This window comes from Lycium barbarum, chromosome 6, assembly GCF_019175385.1.
Source record: "Lycium barbarum isolate Lr01 chromosome 6, ASM1917538v2, whole genome shotgun sequence".
Lineage (NCBI taxonomy): Eukaryota > Viridiplantae > Streptophyta > Magnoliopsida > Solanales > Solanaceae > Lycium > Lycium barbarum.
Window position 1 is genome coordinate 129,685,080 of NC_083342.1, and position 15,328 is coordinate 129,700,407.

The 15,328-nt window shown below is 32.6% G+C and overlaps 1 protein-coding gene across 2 annotated transcripts; it reads left to right on the forward strand.

Moving 5' to 3' along the window:
* Positions 1-2,889: 2,889 nt before the first annotated feature.
* LOC132598919 (serine/threonine-protein phosphatase 7 long form homolog) lies at positions 2,890-6,770 on the forward strand. 2 transcript variants are annotated; one of them, XM_060312069.1, is made up of 7 exons: positions 2,890-3,144; positions 3,847-4,640; positions 4,733-4,897; positions 4,981-5,418; positions 5,500-6,114; positions 6,202-6,270; positions 6,439-6,769. In XM_060312069.1, the coding sequence occupies exons 2-7, from the start codon at positions 3,849-3,851 to the stop codon at positions 6,541-6,543; spliced, it is 2,184 nt and encodes a 727-aa protein (XP_060168052.1). In that variant the 5' UTR covers positions 2,890-3,144; positions 3,847-3,848; the 3' UTR covers positions 6,544-6,769. The 2 variants fall into 2 exon arrangements, with proteins under 2 accessions (XP_060168052.1, XP_060168053.1); XM_060312070.1 differs by lacking the exon at positions 2,890-3,144 and having other exon boundaries at positions 4,031-4,167; positions 4,253-4,640; positions 6,439-6,770.
* The last annotated feature ends 8,558 nt before the right edge of the window (positions 6,771-15,328 follow it).

Here is a 15,328-nt window from a genome sequence, read left to right on the forward strand (position 1 = left end):
CCCGTCAAATCTATCAATGACCATGGTAAGAACATCATTAACATCTTAAAAAATACCTTATATGAGCAGCCACCACGAAACCAACATCCCCAAGTTCAATTTTTAGTTTAAAACAACGGCAACAACTTGTACTACACTTTACCCTTTGAGAATTTTGCAGCCGTTTGAGAATTCAGAATATTGAGAATAAGAATAGTGAAACAGAGAATGAAAAAGATAAATGTAGGAATAATAATGTGGGTCCATTTTAGTTGTTTAAGATATAAGTGAGGCAATAAAGTAGGTACCCAATTACCTACATAAGGAAACAATTTCCTAAAAATTATTTCATTCTCTAATTATTACAATGATCCCCACATTAAAAATAAAAAATTATTGTATTTTCTCCTTAAAAATTTCTCTTCTGATTTAACAAAACAAATTTTATTTTTTTACTACTCCATACACTAGTACATAGTATAATACATCTTTAAGAAAAAAGTGGCCATTGCTTGAGTGCATAGTCTAGCCGGCACTGTTTATTAGACCAGCCAATATGTGGTAATTAACCAAAAAAATTGGAGCCCCTAAATGTGAATCTGTTACTTTAATTATCTATTTTCTTCCTCAAAAATGCGTGCTAACCTTACTGACCAAATATGGAGTGTGTACTTGTTTTTGGTATTTTTTTGGGCAACTGAAATATTATTTTCTTTCCCAATAATTTAAATGAAAAGAAATCAGGGGCCTCTGTAGCACATTGGGTGGGGGTTCAATTGAACCCCAAACTTTCGACACGGAGTATAAATTTATGTGTAAAAATTTATCAAAATTGCAATAATAGTAGACATGAACCCCATAACTTTTAAATAAATGGTTATACGCTAAGAATGTTAAAAGTTTGAACCCCTAAAATTTAAATCCTGGATCCGCCTCTGAAAAAAATGATATGTCAGTTGTAAGTAAAGGAAAAAAAAACTATCTTATATAAATCTGCTACCGATATTATCATTGTATAAGGATGGAGTACTGAAATATTCTTTCTCCAACTTTGATAATATGCATATTAATACTTACGTTAATATAGTTTTTTTGACTATAAATAGAAAGAAACGATAAGTCTTCTTTGTAAATTAATATATACTTCAATTTGAAGATTAACTATAGAAATTTATATTTTAAGATTTTAAAATTAATAATATAAGATTTTATGTGGACGGTGATAAAAGATTAATTTAATTGGACAATGATGCAAGCAAAAATTTCCAGACACCTGTTTGTAATTCAAACATTTTAAACATTTGGGACAAATCTAAAAAGATAATTGGAATTAGCTCTGTTTTAGAGAAATTTATTTTGATTTTCTCACATTTACTTATCCTATTTTGGAGGAAAAATCGATCATCTACAAGTGGAATATTTTTAGGTCTTTTCTGTGTGAAAATAAATATCTCTTGCATAAAATTATAAACAGATTAATAATAAAATTCAAACAAATTGATCTATTGTTGGGGCATCTAGTTTATAATGGAAGTGTGAATTTTAACCATTTAAATCTGAGTTAATAAGTATTTTATGTTTTACATTTGAATCTTGGTAGCTATTAGGTGTATTTATATTTTAATTTTATGATTATCTGATGTATATTTGAAAGGATTAAATTAGTACTAAAATGTTAATATCATTAAAATGCTATTCATGAAAGAATTTTTTACAGATATTTCACATTGCTCCATCCATTTTTCATCGTTAACAACACGGCCATTATTATGAACTACCATCATCATCGTAATTATTGTCCATCATTATCAACTATCATCACCACTGATATCTTATAACATCTCAAATTAGTATAAAATAGTTCATCACTTTTTGATAGTCAATATGGAGGAGAATGGTGAAAAATAACGTTGAAATATTTCAACTAAAACATGCATTGTATTTCACTGGTACATGCAGTTTGAGGGTGCAATTGATAGGCATCCAAGAAAACGACAACAATAACTATTTTTTGCTATTTTAAAAAATAAATAGATGGAAGATCAAACTCAAAAAGTAATAGTAATAGAAAAAAGAAACACAAATTTTAGTTACAAGTATTATGTTCAACTCCAAGTAGTAAACAATAGATTCAAACTACTGCTTATTTTAATGTTTCAATATGCAAAGGGCTACAGTCTCTGCGTGGTTTATTAGTTTTAAAGTAGTTAAGAACTGTTATTCTTCATGCATGTGAATAAATGAATGTTCCTTCTCTTAGCAAGTGGAGCTATAAGAACTAAAGCATGATTTTAGACAGAATTGATCGTTGTTTTAGCGGAAAGTGATTTGCTCACAATCTTATTTGTAACAACTTAATCTTACTTTTTTTTTATTTTTTTTTTATTTTTATAGATGTTTGGTTCATTGAATTAGAAATGAGATATACAACAGAGACAAATTCAATATTTGAGCACGACAAGGGCACCCCTATTTTAAACGTAAATATGTCAATTAATAGCCAGTGGCGGAGCCACACTATGTCAAGGGTGTTCATCCGACCCCCTCGGCGGAAAAAAACACTGTTTTTATAAGGTTAAAATTATTCCGGAGCCTAAAGGGTATAAAAATACACGGTTTTTACCAAAAGGGAACGTTAAAAATTTATTATACCAAAACGGGTATATCGTGGGCTGATCCACGATATACCCCAAAATTTTTTATTTTTTTTTAAATTATCAGAAAACGAAAACGAAAAAAAATAAAAAAATTACAAGTATAACGTGGACTGATCCACGTTATACAAAATAAATTGTATAACGTGGATCAGTCCACGTTATACAAGTTTTAATTGTATAACGTGGACTGATCCACGTTATACAATTTATTTTGTATAACGTGGATCAGTCCACGTTATACAATTTATTTTGTATATTTGGACTGATCCTTTTGCCCTAATTTATTTACCTTCGTTCCCATCCCCCTAAAATCTTCCGCCGCTTCTTCATTCCCTTCGTTGTCTTCTTCATTCCCTTGCTAAAATCTTCAATTCTCCTCCATTAATTACAGAAGCTCTATTTTCTTCTACTTTTCCTTCTCCTCTATTTTTTTTAAACCCTGCAAAACAATCTAATTTTTGAAGTAGCATCTCCAGCGTATTCATCTATTATTGCTATTTAAATTGAGGTATTTTTTCTAACTCATATAATATTGTATATTTATAATAGATATAGATCTGTTTTTCTTATATATCTTAATTGTTATTTTTTATTTGTGTTATTTAATACGTTTCTGTTATTTTGTGTTATTTTAATTTGAACTTAAAATATGATTGTTAGAAGCATTATTATATAAAAGGTCCTATTTGTTTAGTAGCACTTTTGAAGAAATTTGTTGTTATGTTACTGTTATTTTTGTGAATTCTTATATAAAAGATCTGAATAACTAAATAATATATTTTGTTAGGAATTGTTATGTTGCTGTTATTTTTGTTAGTGTTGTGGATGTTTGTAAAACGTGGACTGATCCACGTTATACAAAATATAGTGTATAACGTGGATCAATCCACATTTTACAAGTTGAAACATTGTGGAACTGGATATTGCCAATAATAGACCGATGATGACATTTTCGGTACAGGAAAAAAGAATTGTGAAATGTGTCAAAGAATCGAATTTTTTCCTCTCTTTTTGTGAATGTTGCTTTGTTTGATGTATTTATGCATTACCATAGTAATTTATGACCGCAGAACCTGTAATTTCTTCAATATATTTTGTTATGGATTTTTATACAATATATTTTGTTATGGATTGTTATACAATATATTTTTTTAATAGTGAGTTACTCCAAATAACTTGATCTGGATTTTCTATTTTTTTTTTGTATAAGGTATGGAGTTTCCACGGGTATGCGTACATCCGGGGCCAGAAGTGTACGATGTGTTAACACTCCAGGAGAAGCATCGTTCAGAGGCTGTGTGGGATGGTTCCTTGAGAGGACCGACTGGATGCCTGTTTCCTCGCCGCGCGGATACTGAATTTTGGAAGCATGTGAGGCGTCATCCTTTTCATCCTCGCATCCTTGACTACTTTGGCCTGTGTGGATTTAGGGGAGTAATAGAGGTAGGATGTGTATCATATGATTGGGCAGTCATCACTGCACTTATAGAGAGATGGCGTCCTGAGACGCACACCTTTCATCTGCGTACAGGTGAGGCGACCATCACATTACAAGATATCGAGGTCATGTTTGGCTTGGTTGTTGATGGTTATCCCTTGAATAATCTTAATGCTAGATATATCGATATTGGTGGGTGGCAACAATTGATCCATGAGCTTACTGGTTGGGCACCCGGTCTGGATTGTTTTAATGGTGTTAGTAGGTTAGAAGTACATAAATTAATTGAATATATTAGAGGCTTAGATGATATTACAGATCAGACCCCAGAAATTGATGTGCAACAGCGGGTTAGGTTGTACTTGCTATGGCTTTGTGGCGGCACGATATTTCCGGATAAGTCCGGTGACTTACTGAATTTAGATTATTTGCTTGACATGCGTGACCTTAGAGCAATGAATGAACAAGCTTGGGGAGCGGCTGCATTGTCATATTTGTATACTTGTTTATGCCGTGCTTCGTTGAGGAAAGCGAAGGATGTGTGTGGATTCATTTCCTTATTGCAGGTACGTGACCTTTAAAATTATATAATTTTATTTGGTTGTCCTATTTGATAGTTATAAGGTTTTTATGTATTTATTTTTATTTTTTAATATAGGTTTGGGCTTGGGAGCGCATTATATCGATGCAGCCACCATGCAGGGCTCTTCCGCCACACACGGCTCTTGCACGAAGGTGGACTCATCGTAAATCCCACGAAAATGAGGCACGCGATGTTTTACCCATATGTAGGGATGTATTGGACAACCTAATAGATGGCCAGGTATTTTATCATAATTATGGTTGTTAATGGCGTTTTGATAGAATAGTTATGCTTATGTGTAATTTATGTTCTTTCTATCGTAGTTTGTGTGGCAGCCTTATTCAGAGGCCATCATCAACAGACTCCCTGAGTGGTGTCTGCGTGGCCGAGATATTTGGATGGCGAAAGTTCCCCTTATTTGTGGGATCTATCGAGAGTGGCACATGGTAGACCGCGTTCTCAGACAGTTTGGTAGGAAGCAACATATTCCGGGTCCATGTGCAGAGATTGATCCTTTTCATTACAAACGTGACAAGCGGTATGCTATAAAAGTGGAGGATCAAGAATATTTTACAGAAACAGACTTTTTGTGGGGAAATCGTCGAGATAGTTTAATTCAGGCCGAGTATGAAACTCAAGATCCACAGTCACTATCAGAGTATTTTTGTTGGTATCGACGTCACTCGCGCACTTTCATAGGAAATCCTGCGCATAAAGTGGATAGAGGATACCAACACATGGCAGGCAGGCATGAGGCACTGGTACGTACATTACATTACATTAGATGTTTGATGTCTTTATATGTGTCTTAGACCACTATCACATATCGATTTTTTTTTTAGGCTTTAGGACATCAAGAATCATACAGGTTGGCTCAGCAGACTATCCAAGATCCAACCAAGTCTAATGAAGTGAAGGAAATAGCAGAGATGTTTAGCCACATTAATACAGAGTCCATGGCTGCTGCCTCTCTGGGGACGATGTTGAGTTTCGCTCCATATTATACACCACCGGCAGAGTATGTTGAGCCGCCTACTATGCAAGTGCCTCGTCATCAACGTCCTAATGTACCAAGACCTGCGGCGCGTGGTAGAGGACGCCAATCAGGTAACAGACGGGGTCGAACTCCCGTGGATCACCAGTTGGTTGATGAGGAAGAGGTTCGTTTTGATCAAGATATGCCCAGCTCAACGATGCATACAGATGATGATGCATATCACCCAATAATAGATTTTATGTCCAGCTCATCGACGTTAGCTCCCGAGGTTCAATCACCAGCAGTAATCAGAAGTGAGGGGCCTTTTCAGGCATTCGCATCGTCTGGGCCTATTAGCCTGGCAGTTATGGCCCAACAGTTTAGTGGTCAGACAAGCAGCTCTTATGGGATGACTGAGGGGCCTTTACCTGCATTCACTGGACAGAGCTCTTCAATTGGGAGGAGACTGAGTTTTACCGATGTGAGTATTCTAACCACTCAAATAGCTTGTATCTTGTTTAAAGTAATGGCTACTTTAATCGTAAAAAATATTATTTATTTTGCATAGTCTCCCATGGAATTTGATGTTGGATCCTCACACATTCTTGTGCCGGATGTACAGACTTTAGAGCCACAGGTTAGCTTTTAATTCAAATTTTTTTGAGACTTGTGGTTGTTATGTGGTGTTTTGTCTTGGTTGCTTTGGTTGTTTGTGTTGGTATATGGTATTGGAGGAACTCCTTGTTACAGGGGAGATGCTGTCCGATTTTACGTAGAAAATCAATGTTTTTTATGGCATTTACAGGATACAGGTGTGATACAAGAGGACGATCACCAACGTAGATCAAAACGAGAACGTCGTCAAACTCGGTGTGGCACGGGGGGGAAAAAGGGACACTGTAAAAATTAAATTTTTATTATATAGTGGGTAACTTCAAGTTGGGAAAAATTACTATTTTTATTTGCCAATTTCTGTCTATTTTTATTCAATTCTGGTTCACCTCGTTTCTGCATATTTAATGTGTGTAAAGTTTGCAACAAAATGGAATTGAAAAAAGTTGGAGTGTAATTTTGTTGGCCAAATATGAATTGCAAATCGTTGGCAACGTTTTGCAATTCATATTATTGCAAAACGTTGGCTGGAAAACGTTGGAGTAATTTTGTTGGCCAAATATGAATTGAAAACGTTGGCTGTAATTTTGTTGGCCAATTGCAAATCGTTGGCTAACCAACGCTTTGCAATTCATATTATTGCAAAACGTTGGCTGGCCAACGTTTTGCAAGAATATGTATTGTAAAACGTTGGCTGGCCAACGTTTTACAATTTATGAATTGCAAAACGTTGGCCAGCCAACGATTTGCAACGATATCTTTTCCTATAAAATCGCACAATACATGCAAATTCTAACTAACGTCTTTCATTGTTCATTCATGGAAAATAAAAAGAATACAACATGTTATTTTGTTCTCATGCACTATTTTTATAATATAACTTTATTTTTATTTTTCATTTTGTAATCGGCATGTTATTTTGATTATTTTTTATTTTTTAATTTGTCCTTGGGGTTAATATAATCTTTTTAAATTTTAATTTTATTTATTTATGTAGGTGTAACGATTTTGAAGAAAACCCCGTGTTGACTCAGCTCACACAAATTGTGAGCAATAACGACGTAGCTAATGATCACTCCGATAAGTCAGATAGTGATATTCCATTAGATCAAACAGAAACAGACGATGATCACTCATCTGATGGTGATGGTCATTCTGATGAAGACATTACTACTCCGAGTGATGGTAACGTTAGCTACCATTCTAATGCGATTCCATATTTGGACAACACAGAAGAAGGCCCGGATGATTTTGCCTTCATGAGAGATGACGGTCCAATTCGATCTGCACTTTGGGATTGTAATAAACCTGAATTTATCAGATCAGGTTAGTATGGTGACAATGAATATTCTTTTTATTTATTGGACCATTTTTAAGGGGTTGATAATTTTTCTTGTACTATGCAATTAGGTATGTTATTTCAGAACAAGCAGGAAATGAAAGGCGCAGTGAGACTATATTGTCTCAAAGAAAAGAAAGAGTTCATTTGTGATCAATCCAAAGGTAAATTTTGGAGGGTTATTTGCAAGCGTCATATGTTGGGGTGTGAGTGGATGATCCGTTTTAGAGAAATTTCAAGTGGTATGTGGAAGGCAGGCAAAGCGGATCTCCACCACAGTTGTTTGACGGATGATTACAGAAAGGATCATTCCAATTTGAACAGTCACCTAATTGCTACTACGTTGATACCATATATTATGGTCGATCCATACATCAGTATTAAGTCTGTTCAGCAAAAAATAAAAGGATTGCATTTTTTTACTCCTAGTTATAGAAAAGCACAAAAGGGGCGTAAGAAAGCTATTGAAATGGTATTTGGTGATTTTGAAACCTCTTTCAACACATTGCCCCGATACATGGCTGCCTTAAAATATTTCAATCCGGGGACCGTTGTTGAGTGGGAGCACCAATCAACTACAATGCAAGGTGAACACATCTTCAAGTTTCTGTTCTGGGCTTATAAACCAAGCATCGATGGATTCAAAAGTTGCAGGCCTGTCATCTCAATAGACGGTACTCATCTGTACGGTAAGTATGAGATGAAACTGCTAATTGTTGTTGGAATTGATGCAAACAATAACATTTTTCCACTTGCATATGCTATTGTTGCACGTGAGAGCTTTGAGTCCTGGACGTGGTTCCTTGTGTTGTTGTGGAGACATATTGTTCGTGAGAGACAAGGAATTGGACTTATTTCTGACCGTCATCAAGGAATCTTGCAATGTGTCCAAACACATGATTAGTTACAACCACCATCCACACACCATAGGTTTTGCGTTCGGCATTTGAAAAGCAACTTCAATAAAAAGTTCCTCAATACTGACCTTGAGAAGCTAATGTGGTTGGCGGCTACAGAGCACCAGAAGAAGAAGTATAAAATAAGGATGAAACAAATCAAAACAATGTCATCTCTAGCGTATTTGTGGTTAAAAGCTCTTCCGGAGGAAAAATGGACATTGCATAAGGACAACGGTCATAGGTGGGGGGCTATGACAACGAATGTCTCCGAATCTTATAACGGTTTATTGAAGAAAGCTCGTGGATTGCCAGTTACTGCCATGGTCCGTTATACGTTTAAAAATCTTGTTGATCGGTTTGTTGAGAGAAGCACCCTTGCTGATTTGTTGATTGCGGATAAAAAATTTTGGCCGCGCGCTGTTGAAAAGAAGTTTGATGAATACTGGGAGAGGTCCCTAAAGCATACTGACATGCAGCAATACAATGCAACTGAAGGGGTCTTTGAGATTCTAACATTTGCACACGAAGGTAAGGGCGGAAATATACATAAAGTCTCTGCCGAAGGGAAAAAATGTTCGTGTGGAAAGTGGAGAAACTATCATATGCCATGTTCACATGCAATTAAATTTTGTGATATTCGCGGAATTCAACCAAAGACCTATGTTAGCAAGTACTACAGTTGCATGTTTTATAAGCAAACGTACAGTGAAAATTTTTCACCGTTGGGTGATGAGGCATATTGGCCACCTTCTCCCTTCAGTTTAATTGCAAACACTGAATACGAGCGAACTTCAGGAGCGCGGAGTACAACTAGAAGGAGGAATGAAATGGATATAGCTCCTGCTCGCATGGCTAGAAAATGTAGTACGTGCAAGCAAACAGGTCATAACAAGAATCGCTGTCCCGATAGAAATCAGTAGTTGTTGTTGCTTGTTGGTTTTTATGTTTTTTCTTAACTTGCACAATTGTTGTTTCTTTATGTACTCTTTCAAGAATATATAACATGTCTTGTGCAGTTTAATAGTTAGTATGTAATTTAACATTTACCATTTAGTTAATGTGTGACGTTTATTTAACTTATATTTAATTTTTTATTTCTGTTCGCATATATAACACATTTAATTATTTGCATGTGTTAAAATATTTATTTGAGTTAATCATGCTTTAAAAATTTAAAAAATCAATAATTTTTTTTTATTGATAACATAACCGAATATGATTTAAATCTAGACAACGTTATTTGGTAAACGGAAAAAAAAATATTTACAAGTATAACGTGGACGGATCCACGTTATACAATATAAATTGTATAACGTGGATCAGTCCACGTTATACAAGTTTTAATTGTATAACGTGGACTGATCCACGTTATACAATTTATATTGTATAACGTGGATCCGTCCACGTTATACTTGTAAATATATTTTTTTTCTTTTCCGTTTTCTGATAATTTAAAAAAAAATAAAAAAAATTTGGGGTATATCGTGGATCAGCCCACGATATACCCGTTTTGGTATAATAAATTTTTAACATTCCCTTTTGGTAAAAACCGTGTATTTTTATACCCTTTAGGCTCCGGGCTCTATATATAGTAGCTGTTGAACCCCCTTAGAATTCTTCGTACGTTTACTTTTTTATATTTTGAACCCCCTCGGCGAAAATCCTAATTCCGCCACTGTTAATAGCGATAAAGTTCGACATGCAACTTAACAACTCAACGAATATGATAACTTATTCGCAAAGTATAAACTTCAATATTAATAGAAGAAAGACAAGTAATTTAAGATGTAACTCGAATACACAAATCCATAATAATTCAGCTAAAGAATAGAGTGAAAAAAACACTAAAAAATGTAAATAAAATAAAGAAGAGGAAGACAATAAAATTGAGAAAAATATTAAATTCCGGCTTTATTCATCGTTAAAAAATCAACGTGAGATCATTTTTCATCTTCACATGCCATTTAGAAAATCATCACAACTTTTGTCATTTATCTATCGGAAAAGGGTCAAAAATACCCCTGAACTTTCAAATATAACTTATTCGTACCCTCCGTTATAATTTTCGTCCAATTATGCCTTATTGTTATACTTTGTGCGGATTTGTCATTAATTTAAACGGAGTGACACGTGTCAGCCTTAGAATAAAATAATGCATTCCGAATTTTAATATCCAATTCTAAATTAAAACTCACCCCAAATGTTAATCCACTACTTGACCCAATTGGCCTTGAAACTTATTGAATTCATCAAAACCGACCAACCAAACACAAACACGAGCTATATTTGAAAGTTCGTGGTAATTTCAAGGGAAACGGAAACCAAAAGAAACCACGCGTCAATTCAATGACCAAGTAATTTCAACTTGCTTTTTCGCTTTGATTTTCGCATTATTAATTTCTACTCTACTTTGTTTTTTTGCTTTGATTTTCGCATTACTAATTTCTATTCTAACTTGCTTTGATTTTCGCATTAAATGAACCAGAATTTTAAGGATTTATTGTAATCATGATTTTAGGGGTTTTATTGCTCGATTTCAGTTATTTGACTAAAAGAGGATCAAAGAATATAACAGGTCATTGATACACATACTAAATTATCCTGAGATTATACTTCTAAGACTAATTTAATTTGGAATGTGGATAAAATAATCTCAAAGTTGAAGAGATAAGATGGCATATCCCTGAATTAAGTTTGAGTTTCATTTTATACTTGTTGCATAAATATATAAATTTGTGTCTTCAACCAAACAGAATATAAAATTAATCTCAAACTTAACATTGGGATATCCCACCATATCCCACGCACAGGCATAAATATATAAATTGGTACATTCAACCAAACAGAGTATAAAATTAATCTTAATGATATAAAAGGCTAAGTAGACATTTTTTTTTATTCGGAGTGAGTATTATTTATATTAGTAAAGATTAATTCAAGTTAATAAGATGTTAACCATGTGTATTCAATACAATATATTGGATGTTGTTGCATACAATTTTATTTACTAAAATGAAGATGCTATAGTCTATTTCAAAATTCTAAAATATTTCTATTATAAAAGTAGGCAGTTTTTCTTTCTAATTCTTTATAAATATCTTTTATTTTTCTACAAACTACAATATTGTCTAAGCTGAAATTAAATTGTAACATTGATAATTAATTAAAAAAATTCGAGGCCTCAAATTTTTAGAGTAGCACAGAGATTTCCTCAAGATTTTGGTCATTAGGTTTGATATTTCACGTTAGATTCATTTTTATAAAATAATATATACATAAATATGCTTACTTCTCATATATTTTTCATGAATTGTCTTGATGAATTCAAATCACATGCTCATTTGGAGAAAAGAAAAAAAAGAGAGGGATTATCTGCAAAAAAAGAAAAAGAAAAAAAATCACAAACTCATTCAAGCAACATCCGGAGGTAAATCAAATTTCTTTGTAGAATGCCAATAATCCTTCCATCCTAATTTATGTGATATAATTTGATTAGGCACGAAGGTTAAGAAATAAAGAAAGACTTTTGAATTTTGTGGTCATAAATAAGCCAAAGATATTTGTGTGGTTATAGTTCATCTCGTTAAGCATAAAAAGTAAAGTTTAAAGTTACATTATTGTCAAATTATGAAATATATCAATCTTTTTTTAACAGACTTAAAAAGAAAGTGTATCACATAAATTGAGACAGAAATGTGATACACTAATAAATGAGTGTATAAGATAATTGATGCGGTGGTTTTTCAGTTTCGAATTTAAAGACACTCCTTAGATACTACCAAAAGTCCAAAATGCTCTCAGCTAGTGTAATTTTTAATGACAATTCATCTGGTGTCAACAAAAGGCAAGAACACAAGAAAAATTAAAAGAAATTGGTGTCTAATGGGGCTTTAGGCGGAACACGCTAAAAGCGCGTAGTTTAACTAAGAATGTTCCACAGAAGGCAACAATTAGAAAACAAATTAAAGGTTTTAAAAAGAACAACTATAAGAAGAAAGCACAATTATGTAGATAATATTAAAAGACACTGAGAATTATACTAATTAATCAAAAATATTTATTGTTTAGTGTTGCTAGCTCTTTTTTGGACAATAAGACTCATGGTTTAGCGCTTGGCAAGTGTTGCTTAAGGGATAAATATCTCAAAAGGTCATTAAACTTTGAGATATTATGTAGTAAAGTCATTGAACTTTGCTACATATCAATAAAATCACTCAACTTTGACCTATTATCTCATAAAATCACTCAATTACATATGACAATATTAATTAATTATTTTATGATATGTAGACGTGGGGCTCACAATAAAATAAATTCATATCTTTATACCCACACCCACTCACCAACCCTTCATCCAAAACCCATTTTCCCCTTATTTATACCTTCTTCTCACTGTTTCCTTAAAACTGGTGAATTTCTCCACACTTCGCGCAGTCTTAAAAATATTAGCAAGTTAATATAACAAATTTAGATATCATTCCATCTTTACTGCGAGGATTAAGGAAACACTTACAAATAACTTATACTTGGGTTAATTCGTAATTTTGGTTTATTCATGATACTTGTAAGTAATGTATAGTATTATATATTTTCAATATAACTTATTTAAGTGTTACATAGTCAAAAGGTTAAAGGAGCATTAAAAATAAAAATTTAAATTTAAATTATATTTAAGTAAATTTCATCTGAAAAGTACCAATTACACAAAATAAAAACATCAAAATTAGTTTAGTTGGGAAGATGGAATTTGTTATAAATGAAACACATTTTCTTTTATTAAAAACACAAATCATTAGTAGGAACACCTCTTCCGCCTTGCACACAAATTTCAAAAATTTGGTGCTGTTTAATTCAAGGAATAGAACGCATGAACCTCTTTCAAAATACACTCAAAATAATAACATGAACCACTTTCAAAATACACTCAAAATAAAAGGAGTACCATTTAATTTAGAATTTTATTTTCCACTCATACTAAGATGTATGTATGTAATCCAAAATCTAAAATAGATATGAACCCTCTAAAATAGCCATTTTCAATCATCTCTAGCACAAATAAAAATCTCAACTACTTGATTTTGTACACTATCAGTTATGTAAGCAATAACATCCAAAAATATTGAGCTTTTATTATCAAACACTCCGTATAATTATAGAAGTTTTCCTTTGTAGTCAATGAAAATATTCACAAGTTTTTTTTTCTTTTTCAAAAAAGGATATCAAACGTTTTTTAATGAATAAGTTGTACATGACTTTAAAGATATGGATTTATTTTATTTTATTGTGTGGCCCACGTCTACATGACATAAAATAATTAATTAATATTGTCATGTTAGATTTTTTTGATGACATATGTAGTTGAGTGATTTTATGAAATAATAGGCTAAAGTTGAGTGATTTTATTGATATGTAACAAAGTTTAATGACTTTACTACATAATTTCTCAAAGTTCAATGACCTTTTGAGATATTTACCTGTTGCTTAAGCAATGTGAATCACACGGCTAATTATTTTGTACCAAGCTTTGAGGATTCAGTGCACCTTTACACTATGATAATCGACATCCCACTATGATTCCATATATAAATTGATATATAATGGATGTTGATAGCGTTTATTAACCTTTTGCATATTAGCAATATAAAGATTATGGATTTAGCATTTAACATTTAACATACCTTGAATTATTAGTCTACCCATTTTACAATCGTTCACTAGATTAGATTACTACTTTCAGTGGTAATTAACCGACAAGATTACAATATAAACAAGCTTATGGTATAAAATATTATTTTAATTTAATGTATATATAACTGTATCACTAAGACCTGGGTCATCAAATAGAAGGAAAATAGTGAATATGCACGTTACATAGCCATTTTACTATAAAAGTTATTTTGAATGCCATAACTAGTTAATAAAGAAAAATAACACAAAACTCTGACCTCTTGCATATTCAAATAGGGAGAAGACATAAATTGTTAAATTTGATCAATTTTCACTGAATGATTGAAATGTGTTGGACAAATTACTATTAGGAAGACATAACAAGGTAATAGTCAAACATCTTCAAAAGTCATCAAGTGAATAAGCAATCTCAACATGATCACAAGATATTAGAAGAGCCACAATGGTCATTCATTGATCAAAACAGAGATACAGTAAACATAATTTGATGGCTAGGGTTAAATCTGTATCGTTACGGTTCAGATCAATCGAACGGTCCAAGTGAAGTCACATGGTAGTTTTTGAGAATATTCCTTCATCACAGACATGGGTCTTCTTAAGTAAAATTAATTTATGGTCGAGTCTGATCTTACACATCATACTAGTAATGTTAAGCCCGTGCTCAGCACAAGCTCAATTCTTATACTAAAATCCAAATAGATAATTATATTTATATATAATTTCAAAAATAATATTTTGGTTTGAAATACTACAATTACCTACTTGTTCCTAGTCTTCTAAGTGATAATTTACTAATATTTCGTAATTACCTTCCTTGATAAATCTTTCTTTATAAAGTAGAAGAGGCTGCTATGTTGGAATATATTGATTAATGTTTCAAATCATCTTAAAAATAAAATTCAATTATTTATGAAATCAATTCGATAAAAAGAAAAATAAACGAAAAATTCACAACTCTGCATTTGAATTTATTTTAAGCGAACGTCTATGTAGATTCAAGCATGTAATTTGTTAGTAATATATAAACAAATTTGTTAGTATATATAAACCAGGCATATGTTTATCATTAGTTTTACTTCATTGTCCCTTTTTTATCTCTATTTCTTTAGAATGCAATTCAATATCTTTTCTTCTTCGTTTCTTTTCCTAGTTGGATT